Source organism: Solanum dulcamara, chromosome 9 (genome assembly GCF_947179165.1).
Source record: "Solanum dulcamara chromosome 9, daSolDulc1.2, whole genome shotgun sequence".
Lineage (NCBI taxonomy): Eukaryota > Viridiplantae > Streptophyta > Magnoliopsida > Solanales > Solanaceae > Solanum > Solanum dulcamara.
In genome coordinates this window covers 26271592-26296620 of record NC_077245.1, presented here as the reverse complement: position 1 = coordinate 26296620, position 25029 = coordinate 26271592, and the positions used below count along the sequence as shown (strand labels likewise).

The following is a 25029-nucleotide window of genomic DNA, read 5'->3' as shown; positions in this document are numbered from 1 at the left end:
ATCGAGTTCTCATCTACATGCTACATTCAGTGCTAGGTGAATCCCACGGATATAGCTTTTAAATATCATAATAACATAAGCATCGTATGACTTTAGACATCAAATCATCATCGGTGGAATAGTTCATTAAAACATTTTGTTTAATTTAAAATACGTGAGAATTCTCCTTTCATATTGAATCCATTCGTTGGTTATAAAGACCATTCATCATCATTCAATCATTTCATAAGACTTCCTTAAACATAGGTATTTGCTTCATAAACTTTTAGTTTGGGTCAAAGCTTTAATTTCAACTTCATTTCAACATAAGAAGACTAGGTGGGTTCATTTCATATAACTTCCAAATACTTTTAAATAAGACTTGCATGCATGAGAGTGATAAAAATTCATCAAATTAAACATCTTAAAACAACCCACCATATACACTTTAAAACTACATTTCAAGTCTTCATATAAGAACCTTAACAAATCCTTCATTTCATAAAATTAAGAGTCAATATAAAATATCATCATTTAAAATTGAAATACTAAGTTGAGAAAACATTTCAGCTCCATGGGTGAAATAACTCATAGATGAAAACCACATTCCTTGGGGAAACAAATACCTAATGAAGACTGAGGAGGAAGGGAGACTTGGAAAGGCCTTGAGACGAAACCCTAATCTTGCCTTGGAATCCTTGGGAGAGTTTGAGAAGAGAGAATTTGTAAGACTTGAGCCTACGTGTGTAGAATGAGTTCTTAGAAGGGTTTAAGGTCTTTATGTGGGTGGATTCAACCCTCAAAATGAAACCACTTTGAATTTAAACATAGGGAAAGACCAGACTATCCCTATTGAAATTTGGCTGAAACTAACTTCACTGGGACCTTCATGGTCCGTGGTGGGTTGTCATGGTAAGGGACATGGAAACATATTTGGAAAGGGCCTGCTGGGTAGTCTCTTAAGTTTCACCACGGAGCCCTTTCACGGTTTGTAAAGGGCACTACGGGACGTGAAAGATGGTCATAGTGCAGGACTTATAGGAGGCTTGCATAGTGACCATAATGGAGATACACCACGTTCCAAGGAGGGTTCTGTGATCCATGGATGTGTCTGTGGACCTTTCCTTGGGAAATTTCTTGAGGGTCTTGGAGAGGGGTCACGACGAAGGGATACACGGTCTGTGATGCTCACCATGGCCCTTAGTCCTTCATCTTGGTTTGTCCCTTAAAAGTTTGAGTCTGTGAATCTCTACCACGGTTGCTCACCATGGTCTGTGATGTTTACCACTTCCCGTGATGGCTTCTGTGGTCAGCTCCTGGTGGCAATTTTCTGCACTTTCTGAGAATGCATCCTGTGTTCCTTGGATTAGGACATTTCACATTTATGGGGTCTTACAATATCTCCCTCTTAGGATTTTTCGTCCTCGAATAAGAATTACTAACATAGAAAAGGACATGGTACAAGGACTAACAGCCCAACATGAATACAATGACACTGGAAATGCATCAAACATAAGATCTTTAAACTTTATCATAAAACATAACTTTAAAATCCAAGTTCATGAATATGCATGCATATGAAGACTAGGAAAACTGAAACATAAGAGGCTTAAGTACTTCAGCATGAATGATTTAGTACCTTAGGCTTGAGTAGAATGAAAGAGATGATGGTCGCGTTTTATCATATCCGATTCCGCTTCCCATTTAGCACTTTCAATTTGTTTATTCCTCCAAAAGACTTTAATGGATGGAACTTCTTTGTTCCTTAATCTTTTGACTTGCCAGTCCGAGCTTTCGACCGGAATCTCTTCATATGTCAAGCTATCTTCAACATTCACTATCTAGAAAGGAACAATGGAAGTAGGATCCCCCATACATTTCCTCAACATAGACACATGGAACACCGCATGCATCATGGCCATTTCTGAAGGAAATTCCAACTCATAAGAAACTTGGCCAACTTGCTTCAAGATTCTATAAGGCCCTACATATGTAGGGCTTAATTTCCCTTTCTTACCAAACCTAACCACACCCTTCAGGGGTGACACCTTCAAGTATACCCATACATCCATATTAAACTCAAGACACCTTCTCCTAATATCGGAATAGGACTTTTGATGACTTTGAGCCATATTCAACCTTTCTCCAATGACCTTCACTTTCTCTAAAGAATCTAGCACCAAGTTGGGGCCCAATAATGTCATCTCACCTTCTTCAAAAAAACTAATCGGATACCTATATCATCTCCCATACAAAGCCTCAAATAGCGCTATCTTGATATTTGACTGGTAACTATTATTTTAGGAAAACTCGATAAGTGGGAGATAATCATCTTAACTCCCTTTAAACTCGATTACACAAGCCCTTAACATATCCTCTAGTGTTTGAATTATTCTTTCGGCTTGCGCATCGGTTTGAGGGCGGAATGCACTGCTTAACTTTACCTCAGTACCAAGGCCTCATTGAAATGATTTCCAAAAATGAGAAGTGAATTGGGTACCACGGTCCAAAATAGTTGACAACAGCACACCATGCAACCTTACCAACTCCCGAATATACAAATTAGCATAATATTCGGCACTATAAGAGGTCTTGACCGGTAAAAAGTGAGCCAAGTTAGTCATTCTATCAGCAAATACCCATATTGAATCATGACATTTTTGGATATGAGACAAGCCCACTACGAAATACATATTCACATCTTTCCACTTCCAAGTAGGTATTTCAATATCTTAAATTTTGCTAGGTCACTCGGACTTTGATGTTTTACCTTCACTTGTTGGAAATTCGTATATTCAGATATGAACCTTGTTATGTCCATTTTTATACCACCCCACCAATACAACCCTTTCAAGTCTCGATATAATTTCATCGAACCGGAATGAATAGAGTATGAAGAATTATAAGCCTTCTTCAAAATCAAACTCCTTAGGCCATCAACTTCCAGAATACACAACTGAACTTGGTAGTATAGCACCCCATCTCTCTCTTGTGAAAAGACCTCTAGCTTCTTTTCCTTCACCAACCTCTTTAACTCAACAATTGTTGGATCAAGGTCATCTTTTTATTTGATATCCCCCACCAAAGAGGATTTGGACCCATTATGAAAAACCATACCATCATCATTGGTACCACTCAACTTCACTCTAATCTAGTCAACTGGTGAACAACTTTCACCAATTCCATCTTCCCTTTATAAACATTGTCCGCACTCCTTATAGAAACTGTACTAAGTGCATCGGCAACCATATTGACCTTACTCGGATGATAATGCATACTCATATCATAGTCTTTGAGGAGTTCTAGCCATCTCTTTTACCTTAGATTGAGGTCCTATTGAGTGAACACATATTAGAGACTTTTATGATCAGTGTACACATTCACATGCACCTTATAAAGGTAATACTGCCAAATCATTAAAGAAAAAACAATAGCGGCCAACTCAATATCATGTGTAGGGTAGTTATGTTCATGCACCTTCAATTGCCTAGAAGCATAGGATATAACCTTCTTATTTTGCATCAAGACACAACCCAAACCAATCTTTGAAGAATCACAATAAACCACAAATCTTTCTAATCCTTCTGGTAGTTTCAAAATAAGAGCGGAGGTAATTAAGTCACCATTCCCCTTAGTTGTAGGTGCTCATTCTATTTTGATTTGAATGGGTGCTGTTTCAATGCTTGGAAGCTCTTTTCACAATCATCCGTCCATATGAATTTTTCTTTCTTTTGGGTTAATTTCATCATGGGAGATGAGATAGTAGAGAACCCTTTAACGAACCTCCTATAGTAACTGACTAGACCCAAGAAACTCCTTATATCCGAAGGAGACAATGGTCTAGGCCAATTCTTGACCGCCTCTATTTTCTTACGATCAACCGTGATTCCACCACCGGATACTATATGACCAACAAAAGCTACCTCTTTCAACCAAAATTTACACTTACTAAACTTTGCAAACAATTGCCTATCCCTCAAGGTTTGAAGAGCAACCCTCAGGTGATTCTTATGTTCTTCCTCACCGTGAGAGTAAATCAAAATGTCATCAATGAAGACCACAACAAAAGTATTAAGGTAGTGTTTGAAAACCCTATTCATTAGGTCAATAAACACCACAGGTGCATTCATTAACCCAAAACTCATTACTACAAACTCGAAGTGACCATACCTTGTTCAGAATGCCATATTAGGAATTTTACACCCCCTCACCCTTAGTTGGTGATAGCCAGATCAAAGGTCGATCATAGAAAAGTGACATTCCCCTTGCAATTGATAGAAAAACTCATCTATTCTAGGGATTGGGTAATTGTTCTTAATGGTCATTTTGTTCAATTGATGGTAATCTATGCACATTCGAAGTAACCCATCCTTCTTTCTTACAAATAATATGGGAATACCCCATGGTGAAATACATGGCCTTATGAACCCTATTTCTAACAAGTCCTTTAATTGTTCTTTCAAATCTTTTAATTTTATTGGGGACTTTCGGTAAGGAGGAATAGAGATAGATTGAGTATTGGGGAGGAGATCAATACCAAAATTAATTTCCCTTTCGGGAAGGATACCGAAAAGGTTATCGGGAAACTCATTGACTAAGAGAAACAACTCAAGAGGAGGAATTTCAGAATCGACACCTCTTACCTTCATAATGTGGCAATTGCAAGACTTAGCAATCAACGTTTGGTCTTTAAGACAAGAGATGAACTTACCTTTCAAGAATAGACTCATTTGGGAATTAAAACTTAACTCGATGAGTTCTATAATCTATGGAAGCGTAAGATGCATGTAACCAATCTATCCCAAGTATAACGTCAAAATCTACCATGTCAAGCTCAATAAGATGACAAGGGACAAATTTATGCAAGATAAACACGGGACAACCCTTATAAACCTTTCTACCAACAACCGACTCACCCAATGGGGTAGACACCAAATAAGACTCTATTAATATTTCAAGCAATACATCAAACCTATTACCTAAGAATAGAGTGACAAATGACAAGTTTGCACCCGAATCTAACAATGCATACACATAAAAAGTAAAGAACTTCAATATAACGGTACTAATATTGGTGCTTCCTCAACCTCTTGCCTCCTGTAAGGCATAGAAGTGGTTGGTGTGTTGTCCACCTATTGAGCTTGTTGATCATAAGCAATTTGGCCTTGAGCCCAACACCACCACCACTTCTACAATCCTGAGCATGATGACCTATTTTTCCACACTTAAAGAATGCATTAGAGCCTTCCAAGCACTCCCCTTTGTGGGTCTTCCCATACTTCTTGGAAGCGGGAAAGGCTTGGGCACCAACATTTTCTTTTGGAACCATTGGATTAGTACCCTTATCCTTGTTGAACTTTGGAGATGATGTATTGATGGAACTTTGTCTCACAAACCATTGCCCACCTTAGCCCTTGCCATTGTTACCATAATTGGACCTTTAAGGGTTGAACCATCCACCATCCACTCTAGCCTTCTTGAACCCTCTTGACCACTTCCTTAACTTCTCTTCTTCAATTTGCTCTGCATATGTCGTTATTCAGGAGATGTCCATCTATTTGACCAACATATCCATCTTGCACTCCTTGGACACCAAGTTTGAGTCACCAAAAATGAACTTGCTCATCCTTTCATGAGGGTCGAAGACCATAAAGGTAGCATACTTAGACAAATTAGTGAATTTGAGGGCATACTCCCTCACACTCATAGTCCCTTGATGAAGGTTGATAAACTCTTAGATTTTGGCCTCCCTTAGTTCCAATGGAAAGAACCGGTCTAAGAAGGCTCTTTTTAACTCTTTCTATCCTATTGACCCTATTTTTTCATCCTTCTCAACAACCTATTATTCATACCAAACTTGTCCCACACCTTTAATTTGAAAAGGCACTATCTCGTCCTTCTCATTTTGAGGCACACCCATAATAGCCACAATCCAATATACCTCATTAATAAACTCCATAGGGTCCTCATTTATTTTAGAAGTATCAAACTGGGGAGGATTTATTCTTTTGAAATCCCGAATCCTAAAAGATGGATTTTACACTTGAGAAGGAGGAACACCTTGGTTCTTCTGGTTGGCTATGTCCTAAGCCAACAACGTGCTAATATTCCAAACTTTTCCATGGTTTACACCTTCCTTATGATGTGGGGCATCGGGAACTAGAGGATCTTAGTCCTTATCATCAACCCTTGCACTTTGAGGTGCTCTTCCTCGAGGTATTATTTAGAGAACACAGAATGGGTCATTAATTAGATAAAGGATCAAGACACTCTAAGGCACAACATGAATTTGAAAAAAGTAAAAACTTTCCTAAATGTCCTATAGTATCTTATTCATAGATGTGATGCGCTTCAAAACCATGAGCAAGGCCCTATTTGATACAGTATGTTGTACTCCGAGGACCATTTTAAAACTTGGAGCTCTAATATTATATTTATCATGACCCAAGACTTGGGCCTAGATATAACACAACGAATGAGCTACTCGAAGGTACCTCACCTAATCCTCTTAGCATTAATTAAGCTTATCATTGGTAATGATTAAGAAAGTAGTGGAAATATAAGGGGTAATGGGACTAAGATATTTCACATTGAATAAAAACCAAGTCACCTTAAAGATCAAACATTTTGTCCAACAATACCTTCTACCTTTAAGACTTGGCGGTGGAAAGAAATGTTCCTAGCTGACCCTCGAGGTATAAGTCAAAAATATAAAAAATAACTCAAGATTCTATACAAACATAAGCTATAAATATAAGAGTGTTACCCCCGAAACATGGGAAGTTACCAACTAGTAGTAGCCTTCAATGATCGAACTAGACTACCCTCTCTCTGTTAGATCTTGGTCTTCCTACTACGAGGATCCCGTATCTAGCAACCCAACTTATACAAAGGTTATCTATCCTCGAGGAGGAGAGGGAGGAGCAACGCTAGTCCTTACATAGTGATATTATGTAAACAAAAGTATACGTTAGTAAATGAAGAACATAAAGACAATTATAAGAAATATGTATAATTAAATGCATGCATGATAAATCATTATATGAAACCTTAAAACTTTCATTTTGTTTCAAGATGACCATAACCGACATTTAAGACCATGCGAGCTATTATATAGAATCCAATATAACCTCCTATGTTGGCACGGGGTTACTACTTTTTGGGTAGAACTTCATAAACTTCAATCATTTCTTTAACTTTAACTTTAATGGTTAATCGTGGATCTAGTTGCCTAAATAGCCTACAAGGGCCCTATGTTCGCGCATAGTTAATGCAACATGAGACATTACTTAAGCACCCCTTAGGTCGAGTTTCCATCTACATGCTACATTCAGTGCTAGGTGAATACCACAGATATAGCATTTAAATATCATAATAACATAAGCATTGTATAACTTTAGACATCAAATCATCATCGATGGAATAACTCATTAAAATATTTTATTTGATTTAAAATATGTGAGAATCATCCTTTCACATTGAATCCATTCGTTGGCTAAAAATCCCATTCATCAACATTCAATAATTTCATAAGACTTCCTTAAACATAGGCATTTGCTTCATAAAATTTTAGTTCAAAGTTTTAATTTCAACTTCATTTCAACATAAAAAGACTAGGTGGGTTCATTTCATTTAACTTCCAAATACATTTAAACAATACTTGCATGCATGAGAGTGATGGAAATGCATCAAATTAAACATCTTAAAACAACCCACTATAAACACTTTAAAACTACCTTTCAAGCCTTCATATAAGAACCTTAACAAATCCTTTATTTCATAAAATTGAGAGTCAATATATTTCAATATAGGTAAATGACCTTCAAATATACCATAATCTATGTATTAGGAATCATCATGTAAAAACCCATAAATTTTCATCATTTAAAATTAAGTTTAAAATATATTTTGGCTCCATGGGTAAAATAAACCATGGATGAAAACCCACATATCTTAGGGAAACAAATCCCTAATGAAGTCTGATGAGAAAGGGATACTTGGAAAGTCCTTGAGATGAAACCCTAATCTTGCCTCGGAGTCCTTAGGAGAGTTAAAAAAACAATTGATTTTTCTGACTGCGGATTTATGGAACCTGACTTTGAGAAAAGAGTATTTGTAAAGATTGAGCCTAAGTGTGTAGAATGAGGTCTGGTAAGGGTTTAGGGGTTTATATGGGTGGATTCTACCCTCAAAACGACACCACATTGAATTAAAATGTAGAAAAAAACCAGTCTGCCCCTTTTAAAATCTAGCCGTAATTGGCTTCACACAAACCCTTCCCTGTTTGTTGTTTTTACCATGGTGCATGGTGGGATCCTCTGGTAAGGGACTATGAAAAATATTTGGAAAGGGCATGCAGGATAGTCTCTGAAGTTTCACCATGTAGCCCCTTCACAGTGGTGGATGGCACTACAGGTCGTGAAAGGTGGTCGTGGTGCAGGTCCTGTAGAAGGCCTATAGAGTGACCACCACAGGGACACACCATGGTCTGTGGAGGGTTCCGCGATTTATAGAGGTTATTCATGGACCTTGCCTTGGGAAATTTCCTAAGGGTTTTGGGGAGGGGTTACCATAGAGGGCTTCACGGTCTGTGGTGCTCACCATGGCCTATGGTCCTCCATATTAGTTTGTCACCTGCATGCCGAATTCTCTGAATCTCTACCATATTTTCTCACCATGGTCTGTGATGCTTACCACGACCTGTGATGGCTTCCGTGGTCAGCTCCTGGTGCCAATTCTCTGCATTTTCTGAGAATTCATTATTTTTTCCTTGGTTAAGGACCTTTCACATTTCCAGGGTCTTACAAACATATACCTAGCTCACCCTCATAATAAATGGAAATAAGAAGTATGATAAGTATCCCAAAAGACTTTACATAAACAAGATCGAAAGAAAAAGGATATTGTTCTCGAAATATGGGAACTCACCAACAAAGTAGGCCTTCAACGTAATCATCTATCCACATGGAGATAAGTGTGGAGAAAAGTCGATCCCTACATGGTGATATCATGTTGGCAAAAGAATATGCATTAGTACTTTGAATGTACTAAGGATGTAGACATTCATGAACATGTAAGAAATATTAGAATATTTAGGAAGTCCGAAACATTATGCAATAAATGTATAATCAATCATCTAAATAACATTTGAAACCTCCATTTATGGGAAGATGACCATAATCGACATTTAAGACAATGCGAGCTATTCCATGGAATCCAACATAATCCCCCTACATTGGCATAGGCAGACTACTTCCAGGTAAATCTCCGTCAACTTTAATCATTTCTTTACCTTTTAAATTTTAGGAAATTTTTGGATCTATTAACCTAAACCTACAAGGGCCCCTATGTTGATGTATAATTAACACAACATGAGACTTTACCTAAGGACCTCTTAGGTCGAGTCCCCATCTATATGCTACATTCGATGCTAGGTTAAATCCCATGGAAAAATATTTTTATATCATAATTACATAAGTATTCATATAACTTTAGACATCAAATCATCATTAGGTAGAATATCTTATTAAAACCTTTCATTTGATTCTAATATATGAGAATTATCCTTATCACATAGAATTCATTCTTTGGCTAAAAAGCCCTTTCAACATGATTCAATCATTCTTTCATTTCATAAGACTCCCTTTAATCATAAATATTTGCTTTCATAAACTTTAATTTTGGAGTCAAAGCTTTCAATTCAACTTCATTTTAGCATAATAAAACTAGGTGGGTGCGTTTTATTCATCCTTCAAATATATTTAAAACAATCTAAAATGCATGAGGGTAATGAAAATGCATCAATTAAAGCATATAAAAGCAAACAACCAATATACTTTAAAGCTAATTTCATGCCTTCATATAAGGATCTTTGATAAATTATCCATTTCATGAAATTGAAAGTCAATATATACCAATATAGGTAAATGAACTCTAAATAGATAATAACCTATGCATTCAGAATCATCATATAAAAACTCATAAGATTTCATCATCTAAAATTTGAGATACTGAGTTTAGAGATCACTTGGGCTCCATGGGTAGAAGAACCCATGAATGATACCCACATACCTTGGGGAAATAACCTTTAATGCAAACTTGAAAGTGGAGGCTTGAATCTCTTGGGATGAAACTCTAACTTTTCTTGAAACCCTAGCTTTTCTTGAAACCTTGGGAGAACTTGAGAGGAAAGAATCTTGTGTTTGAGTGTAAGTCTGAGAAATGAGGGATTTGGAGATTTTAGGTCCTTTATATAGGTCATTTAAGTCCTCAAAATGACCTCACTTTGTGTCATAACACATGAAAGGTCAAAAATGCCCCTTTTTTAAACTGGCTACACTCACCTTCATAGGGACCCTTCTAGTCCTTGGTTCTTACCACAGCCCGTGATGGTGTCCCATGATAAAGGAATTAGGGAAAAGATTTTGGAAGTCTACAGAGAGAGTCTCTAAACTTCCTCCACGGAGACCTTCATGGTCCATGGTGGGCATAACGGCCCATGAACCTTGTCTGTGGTGCAGGTCCTATAGGACAGCCTGCAAAAGCGACTACCACGGATCATAGCACAATCCGTGAAGAGCTCCAGTTGTCCATGGTCCTTTCCTTGGAATGTTTCTTGAGGACTTTGGGGAGGTGTCACCATGGAATGCTTCACGGCCGGTGGTGCTCACCATGGTCCGTGGTCCCTTTTCATGGTCCCTTCCCCGTAGGGTTGGGTCTCAAAACCTCCACCATGGTGGATCACTATGAGGCGTGGTGTGTACTACGGCCAGTGATGTCCTTCTGTGGTCTATACCGGTTGCTAATTTTCTATATTTCTCTACACTTTCATTCTTAGTTCCGTAGTTTAGGACTTTCCAAATTTTTAGGGTCTTGCAATATCTCCCTCTTGGGAACAACCGTCCTCGAATGAGAATTAATAGCATAGAAAATTATATGGCGCGAGAACTAACAACCCAACATGAGTACAATGACACTTGAAATGAATAAAACATGATACCTTAAACTTAGCATAAAACATGACTTTAAAATTCAACTTCATGAACATGCATGCATATGAAGACTTAGGAAATCTGAATTATAAGAGTCTTAAACATTTGAGGAAAAATCACTTAGTACCTTAACCTTGAGTAGAATGAAAAAGATAAGGGTATTGATTCATCATATCCGCTTGAACTTCCCAAGTAGATCTTTCAACTTGTTGATTCCTCCAAAGAACTTTAATGGATGCAACTTCGTTGTTCCTCAATTTCTTAACTTTCAAGTATAAAATTTCAATTGGGACCTTTTTATAGGTCAAGTTTTCTTCAACATTCACTATTTCTAGAGGAACAATTGATTTTGGATCACCCACACATTTTCTTAACATTGACACATGAAACATGGGATTAACCATAGTCATTGACAAAGGCAATTCCAACTCATAAGCAACCTTGCAAACACGTCTCAAGATTCTATAAGGCCTTACATACCAGGGTTCAATCTTCTTTCTTACCAAACTGAACTACACCCTTCATGCATGAAACCTTCAAGTATACCCAATCATCCATACTAAACTCAATATCCCTTTTTTTAGTATCGAAATAGGACTTTTGCGAGTTTAAGCCATCTTCAACCTTTCCCTAATGACTCTTAGCTTCTTCATAACATCAAGCACCAAATCAGGACCTAACAAGGTCATCTCACTTACTTCAAACCAACCAACCAGAGATTTACATCATCTCCCATACAAGGCCTCAAACGGTACCCTCTCAATGGTTGAGTGGTAGCTATTATTGTAGGCAAACTTGATAAGCAGTAGGTGATCATCCCAACATCCTTTAAACTCCAACACACAAGCCCTTAACATATCCTCTAGTGTTTGAATTGTTCGTTCGGCTTGCTCATCGGTTTGAGGATGGAATACGGTGCTTAGCATCACCTTGGTACCAAGTCCTCTTTGAAAAGTGAGATGTGAATTAGGTACCACAATTTAAAATAATCGATTACGACATACTATGAAAATTTACCAACTCCCAAATATACAACTTAGCATAATCCTTGGCACTATAAGATGTCTTGACTAGTAGAAAATGGGCTGACACTATCATTTTATCAAAAATCATCCAAATCAAATCATGAAGTTTTTGAGTAGGAGGCAAACCCACTACAAAATACATATTCACATCTTCCCACCTCCATGCGGGAATTTCGATGTCTTGGGTGAAGCCACCCGGCCTTTGATGTTCAGCCTTAACTTGGTTGTAATTTGGACAATCAACCCTAAACTTTGCTATGCCATTCTTTATGCCATTCCACCAATAGAGCTCCTTTAAATCTCAGTACATTCTCGTTGAACCAGGATGAATAGAGTACAAAGAATTGTGACCCTCCTTCAAAATCAAACTCCTTAGGACATCCACATCCAGAACACATAATCGGCCTTGATAGTAAAGTACCCCATCTCCCCCTTAAGAAAATACCTCTACTTTTTTTTCTTTCACCAACTTTTAAACTCTACAGAACTCGCATCAAGGTCTTATTTTAACTTAACATCTACCATCAAATATGATTAGGACCCATTATGAACAAACATACCACAATCATTGGAATGACTCAAATTCACCCGTAATTTAAACAAGCGATGAATATCTTTCACCAACTCTCTCTTACCTTCCTCCACATAGGCAATACTTCCCATAAACACTCTACTATTTATATTGGCAACAACATTAGCCTTACTCGGATGGTAATGCACACTCATAACATAGTATTTGAGGATTTCTAGCCACCTCCTTTTACTTAGATTGAGGTCTTTTTGAGAGAACACATATTGGAGACTTTTGTGGTTGGTGAACACATCCACATGTACGCCATAGAGGTAATACCACCAAATATTTAGAGCAAATACAATGTCTCTAACTAAAGATCATGGTAGGGTAGTTACGTTCATGCACTTTCAGTTGCCTAGAAGCATTGACTATAACCTTGCCATTTTGCATTAAGACACAGACCAACCCAATCTTTGAAGTATCACAATAAACTACAAACCCTTCTAACCCTTCCAATAAAGTCAAGATAGGAGCGGCGGTAAGTCAATCTTTCAAAGTATGAAAACTCTTTTAACACTCATTCATCCATGTGAATTTTGCTTTTTTGGGTCAATTTTGTCATTAGAGATGAGATGGAAGAGAACCCTTCAATGAATCTCCTATAATACCCGGCTAGACCCAAAACTCCACTAATGTCCGAATGAGACAATGGTCTAGGCCAATTCTTGACGGCCTCTATTTTCTTAGGATCAATCTTGATCACATCACCAGATACTATGTGACTATGAATCGCCACCTCTTTCAACAAAAAATCGTACTTACTAAATTTGGCAAACAATTGCCTATCCCTCCAGGTTTGAAGCACAACCTTTTAGTGATTCTTATGTTCTTCCTCACCTCAAGAGTAAATCAAGAGGTCATCAATAAAAGTCACCACAAATATATCAAGGTAGGGTTTGAACACCCTATTCATTAAGTCCATGAACACCATCAGTGAATTCATCAACCCAAATAACATCATTAAAAATTCAAAGTGACCATACCTAGTTTGAAATGCCGTCTTATAAATGTCACACTCCCTTACCCTTAGTTGATGATAATTGGAATGATGATCGATCTTGGAGAAATATCTTTCTCCTTGCAATTGATCAAAAATATTATCTATCCTAGGGATTGGGTATTTAATCTTAACTTTCATCTTGTTTTATTGTTGATAGTCTATTCATATTCGAAGCAACCCATCCTTCTTTCTCACAAACAACGTGAGAGCACCCCATGGTGAAATACTTGGCCTTATGAACCCCTTCTCCAATAAATCTTTCAATTGTTCCTTCAACTCCTTTAACTCCACCAGGGCCATTTGGTAAGTAGAAATAGAGATACATTGGGTATTTGGGAGAAGGTCGATACCAAAATCAACTTCCTTTTCAAGAGAAACATTAGGAAGATCATTGAGAAAGACATCGATAAACTCATTGACTACGGGGACCGACTCAATAGAAGGACTTTTGTAGTCGATATACCTAACCCTCACTATTTGATAGATGCAACCCTTAGCAATCATCTTTTGGGCCTTTAGATAAGAAATGAACCTACCCTTCACTAACAAATCATGACATTCCATTGTAGAATAGACTCATTTGGGAATTAAAACTTGACTTGATGAATACTAAAATTTATAAAGGCATACGATGCATGCAACCAATCCATCCAAGGGATGACATTAAAATCTACCATACCAAGCTCTATAAGATCACAAGGAATGACTTTGTGTATGATAGACACGCGATAACTCTTATACACCTTTTCAGCAACAACGAACTCACCAACGAACTCACCAATGAGGGTAGATACCAAATAAGTCTCTACTAATATTTTTGTTAACACATCAAACCTATTAGCTATGAATAGCATAACAAACAACAAGTTTGTACCCAAATCTAACAATGTATATATGTGAAAAGCAAAGACCTTTAACATACCAGTAACAATATTGGGTGCTTGCTTAACCCCTTGTCTCCCATGCAAGGAGTAAAAGCAGTTGGTGCGTTGGCCACCTCTTTGAGCTTGTTGACCCTGAGCAATTTGGTCTTGAGGCCTAAGACCATTACTACCTCTACAATCCCTAATATGGTGGCCTGGATTTCCACACTTGAAGCATGCATTGGATACTGCTAAGCATTCTCCTTTATGCGTTCTCCCATACTTTTTGCAAATAGGGAAAGTTTGAGCACCAACATTCTCTATTTGAACCATCGGGTTAGTACCCTTGTCCTTGTTGAACCTTGGATGAAGAGTATTAGTGGAACCTTTCCCGAAGAATCATTTGCTAACATAGCCCTTGCCATTACTAAAATAACTGGATCTTTGAGGATTGAACCTTCCACCATCAAATCTAGCCTTCTTAAATCCTCTTGACCTCTCCCTCAACTTCTCATTCTCGATTTGTTCCGCATATGTCATGAGTAGGGAGATGTCCATCTCATTGACTAACATGGCCATTTTGTACTCTTTAGATAACAAGCTAAAAACATCGGAAATGAACTTGCTCATCCTTTTCCTTGGATTAGAGACCTTGAGAGGAGTATACTTAGACAATTTATTAAATTTGAGTGAATACTCCCTCACACTCATACTCCCTTGGCGAAGGTTAATGAACTCTTAAATCTTGGCCTCCTTTTGCTCCAAAGGAAAGAAGCGGTCCAGAAAGCTCCTTTGAATTATTCCCATTCTATAGGCTCCATGTCCTCACCCCTTTCGATGACCCATTGCTCATACCAAACCCTTTTTACTCCTTTGAGTTGATAGTCTACTAGCTCTCTTTTCTCAGGTGGAGGCACACCCATGATAGCCACTATACGGTTGACCTCTTCAATAAAATCCATAGGGTCCTCATCTACCTTGGAACGATTAAACTCGGGTGGATTCATTATCTTAAAGTCTCGAATCCTAAAAGATAGTGTAGGCACTTGAGGAGGAGTAAAAATGCCTTGGTTATTTTGGTTGGCTACGTCTTGAGACAACGATATGATAATATTGTGAAATTCCACATATGTTACTCCTTCCTCATGATGTAGAGCTGTGGGAACCAAAGGAGCTTGGTCATCAACAACCCTTGCTCTAGGTAGAGGTACTCTTCTTAGAAGCATGATCTAGAAGAAATAAAATGAGGCATTAGTTAGAGGAAGTCTTAGGACACTCTAGGAAACAACATGAATTTAAAAGAAGTGAAAACTTTCCTAAACGTTCCATAGTCTCCTATTCATAGTTTCGGAACACTTTACAATCATGAATAAGAACCTATTCAATGCGATATGTTGGACTCTGAGAATCATTCAACAACCTCAAGATTTGATACCAAGTTTGTCAAGTTTTGAGACTAAGGACTAGACATGACATGGAGAATGAGACACCCAGAGGTACCTCACCCAAGCCTTTTAGCATTCATTTAGATTTTCATAGATAATGATGTTTAATAATAAGTAGAATAAACAGGGGATAATGGGACTAAGGGAAATAATATAGCACAAAAGTCATAAGCAACATCGAAAGCATCATATATTTGTCCAAAAATACTTCTACTACTTTAGATTTGGCAAGGGCTAAGACATGTCCCTAGCTCTACCTCATAATAAATAGAAATGAGAAGTATGATAAGTATCCCAAAAGACTTTACATAAACAATCTAGAAAGAGAAAGGATATTATTCCCAGAACATAGGAACTCACCAACAAAGTTGGCCTTAAACATAATCAACTAGTCACGTAGAGGACAGTGTGGAGCAACGTCAGTCCCTACATAGTGATATCATGTAGGAAAAAGAGTATGTGTTAGTACTTTGTATGTACTAAGTATGTAGGAATGCACGAACATGTAAGAAATATTAGAACATTTGCGAATAGTGAAACATGGTGTAATGAATGCATAATCAATCATGTAATAATATTTGAAACCTTCATTTGTGGGGAGATGACCATAACTGACATTTAAGACTATGCGAGGTATTACATAGAATCCAACATAACCCCCTACGTTGGCACGGGGAGACTACTTTCCCAACAGAGCTCCAACAACTTTAATCATTTCTTTAACTTTAACTTTAAGGGCTTTTGTGGATCTACTAGCCTAAGACTACAACAGCTCCTATGTTGGTGCATAGTTAATGCAATATAAGACTTTACTTAAGGACCCCTAAGGTCAAGTCACCATCTACATGCTACATTTGGTACCCAGTCAAATCCCATGGAATAACATTTATATATCATAATAACATAATTATTCATATAACTTTAGACATCAAATCATCATTTGGTAGAATAGCTCATTAAAACTTTTCATTTTATTCAAATATGTGAGAATTATCCTTATCACATAGAATCCATTCTTTGGCTAAGAAGTTATTTCAACATCTTTGGGTAGAATCCATTCTTTCATTTCATAAGACTCCCTTTAATCATAAATATTTTCTTTCATAAACTTTTATTTTGGGGTCAAAACTTTCAATTCAACTTCATTTCAATATAATGAAACTAGGTGTGTGTGTTTCATTCATCCTTTAAAAATATTTAAAACAATGCTAGTATGCATGAGGGTAATGGAAATACATCAATTAATGCATCTTAAAATAACCCACCAATACACTTTAAAGCTACTTTCATACCTTAATATAAGGATCTTTGATATATACCAATATAGGTAAATAAACTTTAAATAGATAATAACCTATGAATTTGGAATCATCATGTAAAACCCTATAAGATTTCATCATTTAAAATTTGAAATATTGAGATTAGAAATTACTTGGGCTCAATGAGCCCTAGATACCTTGGGGAAATAACCTTTAATGCAAATTGAAAGTGGAGGCTTGAAACTCTTGGGATGAAACTCGAACTTTTCTTGAAACCCAGTTTTTCTTGAAACCTTGGGAGAACTTGAGAGAAGATAATCTAGTGTTTGAGTGTAAGTGTGAGAAGTGAGGGCTTTTGAGAGTATAGGGCCTTTACATAGTTCAATTCAGTCCTCAAAGTGACCTTACTTTGTTTTATAACACATGAAAGAAACAAAATGACCCTTTTTTAAATTTAATAAACTCACCTTTATGAGGACCCTTCACAGTCCGTGGTGCTCACCACGGCCTGTGGTCGTGTCCCGTGATAAAGGACTTAGGGAAAAGATTTTGGAAGTCTGCAGAGAGAGTCTCTAAACTTCCTCCATGGAGACCTTCATGGTCCGTGGAGAGCATAACGACCCATAAACCTTAGCCATAGTGCAGGTCCTGCAGGAGGGAGGCCTGCAGAAGTGACCACCATAGATCATACCACGATCCATTAAGAGTTCCACAGCCTATAGTGGTCGTCTGTCGTCCTTGCCTTGGAATATTTCTTGGGGGCTTTGGAGAGGGGTCACCATGAAAGGCTTCACGACCTGTGGTGCTCACCATGGTCCATGGTCCCTTATCATGGTCCCTTCCCTATAGTTTTGGGTCTCAGAACCTCCACCACGGTGGCTCACCATGAGGCGTGGTGCGTACCACGACCCGTGATGGCCATCATTAGTCAATACCAGGTGCTAGTTTTCTGCATTTCTCTGCATTTTCATTTTTTGTTCCTTGGTTTAGGACTTTCAAAATTTTTGGGGTCTTACGTACTCCAAGTGTTTGAGAAAAAATTGGACAGAGTTATTTCATGAAAAATAAACTCATAATATTGGACTCTCTTCTTGCCTTTATTGTTGTGTTCTCCATTACCATTATTGGAGTTGATATTTAGACCTTTTGTTTTATTTGTACATTTATATTTAAATATAAGTATTAGTTGATTCATATTCTCAAGAATAGCATGACATTTATAGAGAGGGAGATTTTTGAGATTGTTCCAAAAGGGAAAGAAATCATGAGAGGGTTTGTGGTTCATTTTCTCATACTTTGATGTAAGTTATGACTTTCTCTTGCAGATTTGACATGGGTAATTACTTATAGTGAAAAGCATTTTATGGTTTGGGCATATTAATGGAATAGAAGAGATAGAGGAATGAATTTATATTGTGAAACCTAAGTTGGGACTTAGTTGATGAGTTTTATAATACATGAAAGGTGAATTTGTTATGTTTTACTATATTTTGTGGTGTTTCATCAAACCTTGATGAGTTGATGACCTATGGTCATTTTCTATAAAAAGTTATAATAATATTGACCTAGTAGCACATATTTAAATGATATTTAGTATAAGCTTGAATGCACATATAACCTATCAAAAACTATTTTCCTCCGAACATAAATATTTATTTATCATTAGTATGATCTATCAAAAATCATTTGGAACCATTTTTCATCGGACATAAATATTTTTCTTTCAAGACATTATTTCTATATGTAATGACCTACTAGGTCATTTTCTCCATATCTAAATATTTTTGACATTTAGAGCTTTCTTATAGCAAACCCAAGTAATTTATGACTTGATGGGACAGGCAGTTTAGTCGTCTGGTCGTTCGTTTAGTTTTATATAAGTTTCTATGTTTTGGAGTTTTTGAGTTTAAATGGTTGACTTAGGTTAGGACTTTAGAAAACCATACTCAGAATGTGAAATTTATAGTTTTGTTAGCTTTAGAATCTCAAGTTTGATCTAGAAGAATCTTTGGTTTGGGTCCCAAGGCTTCTAGACTCATTTTGCAACCTCATGGCTACGGATAAAATAGATCTTTGGGTATGGGACCCACTTTTTATCATGACGACCTCGTTGGAAGTTTTTACATCTCCGCAGAGTATGGAATAATAAATTTGGTGGAGTATCATAGTACATTTGTGTGCACGAATATTTCAAGAAATCCCGAGTGGAGTCCATTGGGACTCAGCTTAAATTGTTGGTGCCTGATATAGGTGTAGCCACCTAAGTGGCCTTGGCACCACTTAAGCGGGGGTCGCTTATGAGTCCAGGGAGCCTTTTTATCTTGTCTTGTCAACATAGGGATGGCCTCTACTAGCGGACCTAGCATTGCATAAACGATGGCCAATTTAGCTGTAAGGGAACCTATAAGACCCTCAAGTTAGAAAGTTGGAACCAAGGGGAAATTCCTCAAAATATTGACTAGGTTCGGTAGTACGACTCATTCTACAATTCGTAGAGGTTTCGACGACTCATAGAAATAAGTCATAAGGGGAGTTCTTGTATTTGCTTAGGATCAAGACTCAGAAGAGTCCTACGACTCAACAGGACGAGTTGTCATCTTGCTGATGAGTCATAAAGATGACTCATAACAAACCATCTGAGGCTCAGTTCTGTAGGTTTTCAAGGACCTATAGGACGAGTGAAGTGTATGACTTGTAGACAAAATAACAAGTCATAGCCACGACTCATAAGCAAAGTTCAGAGACCTTTAATTTGCATATTTCTCAGACCTGCATGACGAGTGGAGTGGATGACTCGTAACCATGATGATGATTCCGAACAATAACTTGTAAAATCAACTTCAGAGGCCCTAAAACCATACCTTTCTTAGGCTAGCATTGATGACTCAAGTCTATGAGTCATAGACTTAAGAATGACCAGTAGAAACCTAGTCGTAGATTAAAATTCGAGTTTTAATAAAGGGTATTCATATCTTTTTCCAAGTTTTTTTCAATGAACCTAGACACTTTTATGGTCATGTTTAAAGTCTATATAAGTTCAACTCATCAAAATTCCCTCTATTCTAATTCATTCACCGAATTTCTCCTAAGGCGAGACCAAAGGATTCTCTCAAGGTTTCCTTCAAATTTCAATCTATTGTTTCAACTCCACCAAGGTTCTTCTACAATTTCATATTGATTTAATAAAGATATGTGGATATTGATCAATAGGTTCCTTTCATCCATGGAGTCCCAATATTTTACTCAAAATCTCATGAATTTCAATTGTCTATTAACCCAGTTTTTATAAATTGCTTTGGGTTATTTTAATTTCCTTTTTAGATTTTATCAATGATGATTTTAAGTATGTTTCTATATGAATTGCATGATTTCAAGTTAAATTATGAATGTCCATGCTTAAAGCAATTTTCAATCATGACTATAAAGATTTTTACATGAGTTGAATATGAGTTCAACGATTTCAAAAGAAAGCTTTTATAAATAAAGTTGAGATTGATGATTAATGGTGAAATTTATGAAGATGAGCAATTATGATCCAAGAAAATGATTATGGTGTGATAAGTACAGTTCTCACACAATCATGTTTAAGATGGTGATAACGACAATTCTCACCAAAGTTATGGATTCTGATGAATCCCTAAAGTTAATGAGCTATTCTAATGACTATTTTCATGATAAAGTTAATGATGATTTATCTATGTTTTAATGATTTTTGTTGGGATATTGACATTTTTTCTCTCGAATGTTCAACTGATTAATTAATTATTGATAATGTACTCTATTTTTTTGCCAAATAAACTAGCAGCCATTGACGTTTTCCCATAGATCTAAATATCTATTTATCTAAAGCTAACTGAGTATGTATACTAAGAATAAGCGCAAAGAATGTAGAACTGTAGAACTAAATAAATAGACTTATCCATCTCCTACATGAGATATCTGTGTTATGGTACAAGTCCATGTTTTCAAAAAAAATGTATGAGATTGGGTCTCGGCCGAGAATGTACAATATGTAAAATAGCTAAAGAGAAACTTACTCAACTTAACTCAAGGAACTCAACTTGAAAATAACTCAACTCAATAAAGCATGTGATATATGTAAAATAATATGTTAAATGATATGAATAAGTAAATGCAACTAAGAATATAAAAATATAATATTTTACTCTAGAGGAATTTCTCTACAAGTGATGATACAAAAATCTGTTGTCATTTCCCAACCATCCAATACCTTACTAGGGTAAGCGACACAACTCATCTCATGGATCCAATAAAAGTTCTCTTTTAGGACTGTGAAGAGTTTCCCGAATGACTTGTACGATACTATCCTATGTTGGCTACATAATTTACAGGGTTTGAGTTGTTCTATACTCTTAACCAAATCGGTCATCAATACTACTCCCAAAATAAATTTACTATGCTCATATCTCAAGTGAGTGTATTTACTCAATTAACTCATTTAGTCTCTTTTGGACTTAGCTCAAAACTCAATTCTTCTCAACTCATCTCTTTTTTTTAAAATAGATATGTTCTCAACTAAATAAATGCATTTAAAAGTACAATTTGACTTCTCAACTCAATCTCAAAATAGATGTTTAAGTGTTTTAACACTTGACTCATTTATACTCAATAATACTCATGCTCAAAATAATAATTAAGAGATTTCTCAAAACTCAACTCATGCTCAAACCTTTTCCTCAATTTAAAGATGAACTATATCATTCTTTAAACCCAAAACAATGCATAAAATAGTTAATGTTAAACTCAACTATGGTTCATGTGAATGAAAAAACATGAACACACATCTCAAGAACTCAACTCATGAAAATCATCAAAGTATATTCAATTATATACAAGAACTCAATAAAGTTTATATAGATATCTCAAGAATTCAGTTTAAGGAGCTTAAAACTCAAACTCAAACTCAAATCAATGCTACATCACACACAAGGAACAACTACCAATCTCTCTCAATGGCTATCATCTTCCACTACTCAATAACGGCTAATCAACTTCCAACGGTAACATTATGAAGGCTGCCGGAATGGCTTCACCGCCGCCGGTAGATCTCTCCATGCCACTGGACCACAATATGGGAACTCACCAAAAGTAGCCTTCAAACAAAATCTCAACTAGCCACGTAGTTGAAAATGAGAAGGAGCACGGGTCCCTACATGGTAATATCATGTTGAAAAAGTAGTATGTGTTAGTACTTTGAATGTACTAAATATCTAGAGATCCAACATGATAAAAATATTAAGACATTCACAAGGTAAAATACATGAGTGAATGCATGCATGAGTAATTAAGTAGATAACATTTAAATCATATATATGTGGGAAGATGATCATAACCGATATTTAAGACCATGCGAGCTATTATATAGAATCCAACATAACCGCCTATGTTGGACGGGGAGTCTACTTACCTAAGGTAGAACTCCGTCAACTTTATATTCATTCTTTAACTTTAAGGGCTATCATAGATCCATTAGCCTAAAACTACAAGGGCTCCTATGTTGGCACATAGTTAATGAGACAAGGGGTTGCTACTAGGATTTCCTTACCTAATCCCACCTCAATGCCCCATTCGGTGCTAAGTCAATCCCATAGAATAGTTTAATACTTCAAAATATCCATAGCATATAGATTGAGAATTCAAAACATCATATTCGGTGGAACAGCTTATTAAAATATTTGGTTATTCAAATATGCAAGAATTTTCCTTATTCCATTAAGAATCCATCATTCATATCATTTCATTATTCTTTTATTTCATAAGACTCCTTTTTAATTATAGACATTGCTTTCATAAATATTCCTTTGGAGTCAAAGCTTTCAAGTCAAAATTCATTGAAAATAAAGTGAAACTAGGTGAGTTCAAATCACTTCAACTTTCAAATATGTATTTAAATGAATACGCATAAATACTTTGAAATCTATTAATTAAAAATCATTCTTTAAACAGCCCACCATGAATTTCAAGAACCTTTAAAGAGCTAAATAGAGAAAATATTTGCAAACCATCATTCCATACATATGAAATCATTTAGCATCAAAATAGATCAATAATCATTAGTTTAACCATGATTCATGCTATTAAGTAGAAATAATAATTACCCATAAAAAAATCTTATTTGAAATCAAGAGATTAAGTGGAAAGAGTTTTGGACTACATCGGTGAAACAAGCCATGGATAAACACCAACATAACTTAGAGTAAAGCTTAAAGAAAATAAACATAATTTATCATATAACTTTAGGCATGAGAGTGGAAGAAATACTATCATCGAAGCCTTACATATGCTAATATAAAATAGGTAATTAAACTTCAAATACTTAATAATATATGCATTTGGAATCATGATATGGAAACCCATAAAGTTTTATGTATGAATTAAATAGAAGACTTTGATAATTCATTTGGACTTCCTGGATTCAAGGATCCATGAATCAATACCAACATACCTTAAAGTAAACCTTAAAAAAATAAATATAATTTATCATATAATCAAAATAACTTAGGCATGATAAATATATAATTTATCATATACTCTCATTGAACCCTTACGTACGCTAATATAAGATAAGTAATTAAACTTCAAATACTTAATAATCTGTGCATTTGGAATCATGATATGAAAACCCATAAAGTTTGATACTTGAATTAAATAGAAGTCTTTGGTAATTCATTTGGGCTTCATGAATGAAATTATCCATGAATCAATACCCACATACCTTAGAGTAAAGCTTAAAGAAAATAAACATAATTTATCATATTACTTTAGGCATGAGAGTGGAAGGAATACTCTCATTGTAGCCTTACATACGCTAATATAAGATAGGTAATTAAACTTCAAATACTTAATAATCTATGCATTTGGAATCATGATATGAAAACTAATAAAGTTTTATACTTGAATTAAATAAAATACTTTAATAATTCATTTAGACCTCATGGATGAAAGGATCCATGAATCAATACCCACATACCTTAGAGGAAAGCTTAAAGAAAATAAACATAATTTATCATATAATTAAAATATTTTAGTCATGAGAGTGGAAGGAATAATCTCATTAAAGCCTTACATATGCTAATATAAGATAGGTAATTAAACTTTAAATACTTAATAATCTATGCATTTGAAATAGTGATATGAAAACCCTTAAAGTTTGATACTCGAATTAAATAGAAGACTTTGATAATTCATCTGGGTTCATGGATGAAAGGATCCATGAATCGATACTCACATATCTTAGAGTAATGTTTAAAAAAAATAAACATAATTTATCATATAATCAAAATATTTTAGGCATGAGAGTGGAAGGAATACTCTCATTGAAGCCTTACATATGCTAATATAAGATAGGTAATTAAACTCCAAATACCTAATAATCTATGCATTTCGATTCATGATATAAAAACCCATAAAACATTATACTTGAATTGAATAGAAGATTTTAATAATTCATTTGGGCCTCATGGATGAAAGGATCCATGAATCAATATCCACATACCTTAGAGGAAAGCTTAAAGAAAATAAATATAATTTATCATATAATTAAAATATTTTAGTCATGAGAGTGGAAGGAATAATCTCATTAAATCCTTACATATGCTAATATAAGATAGGTAACTAAACTTTAAGTACTTAATAATCTATGCATTTGAAATCGTGATATGAAAAGTCATAAAGTTTGATACTTGAATTAAATAGAAGACTTTGATAATTCATCTGGGTTCATGGATAAAAGGATCCATAAATCAATACCCACATATCTTAGAGTAAAGCTTAAATAAAATAAATATAATTTATCATATAATCAAAATAATTTAGGCATGAGACTGGAAGGAATATTCTCATTGAAGCATTACATACCTGGAATCCAAAGTT

The 25029-nt window shown here is 35.8% G+C and overlaps 1 protein-coding gene across 1 annotated transcript; it reads right to left on the bottom strand.

Annotated features, from left to right (window-relative positions):
• Positions 1-10449: 10449 nt before the first annotated feature.
• LOC129903626 (uncharacterized) lies at positions 10450-15011 on the bottom strand. The gene is made up of 3 exons (XM_055979177.1): positions 14890-15011; positions 14492-14793; positions 10450-10514 (listed from the first exon to the last, which is right to left on the bottom strand). Exons 1-3 carry the CDS (start codon positions 15009-15011, stop codon positions 10450-10452), a joined length of 489 nt encoding a protein of 162 aa, XP_055835152.1.
• Between the last annotated feature and the right edge of the window lie 10018 nt (positions 15012-25029).

What these genes read in the sequence shown, in the direction of transcription:
- LOC129903626 (XM_055979177.1), bottom strand. Translation starts at nt 15,011, where the DNA reads ATGGCCATGTTAGTCAATGAGATGGACATCTCCCTACTCATGACATAT. An exon ending in GCTAGATTTGATGGTGGAAG is followed by an intron (nt 14,794 to 14,889) that starts GTTCAATCCTCA and finishes TCTTCATCCAAG; the next exon opens with GTTCAACAAGGACAAGGGTA. An exon ending in AGCACCCAATATTGTTACTG is followed by an intron (nt 10,515 to 14,491) that starts GTATGTTAAAGG and finishes TCGCTTTTGCAG; the next exon opens with GCTGTCCTATAGGACCTGCA.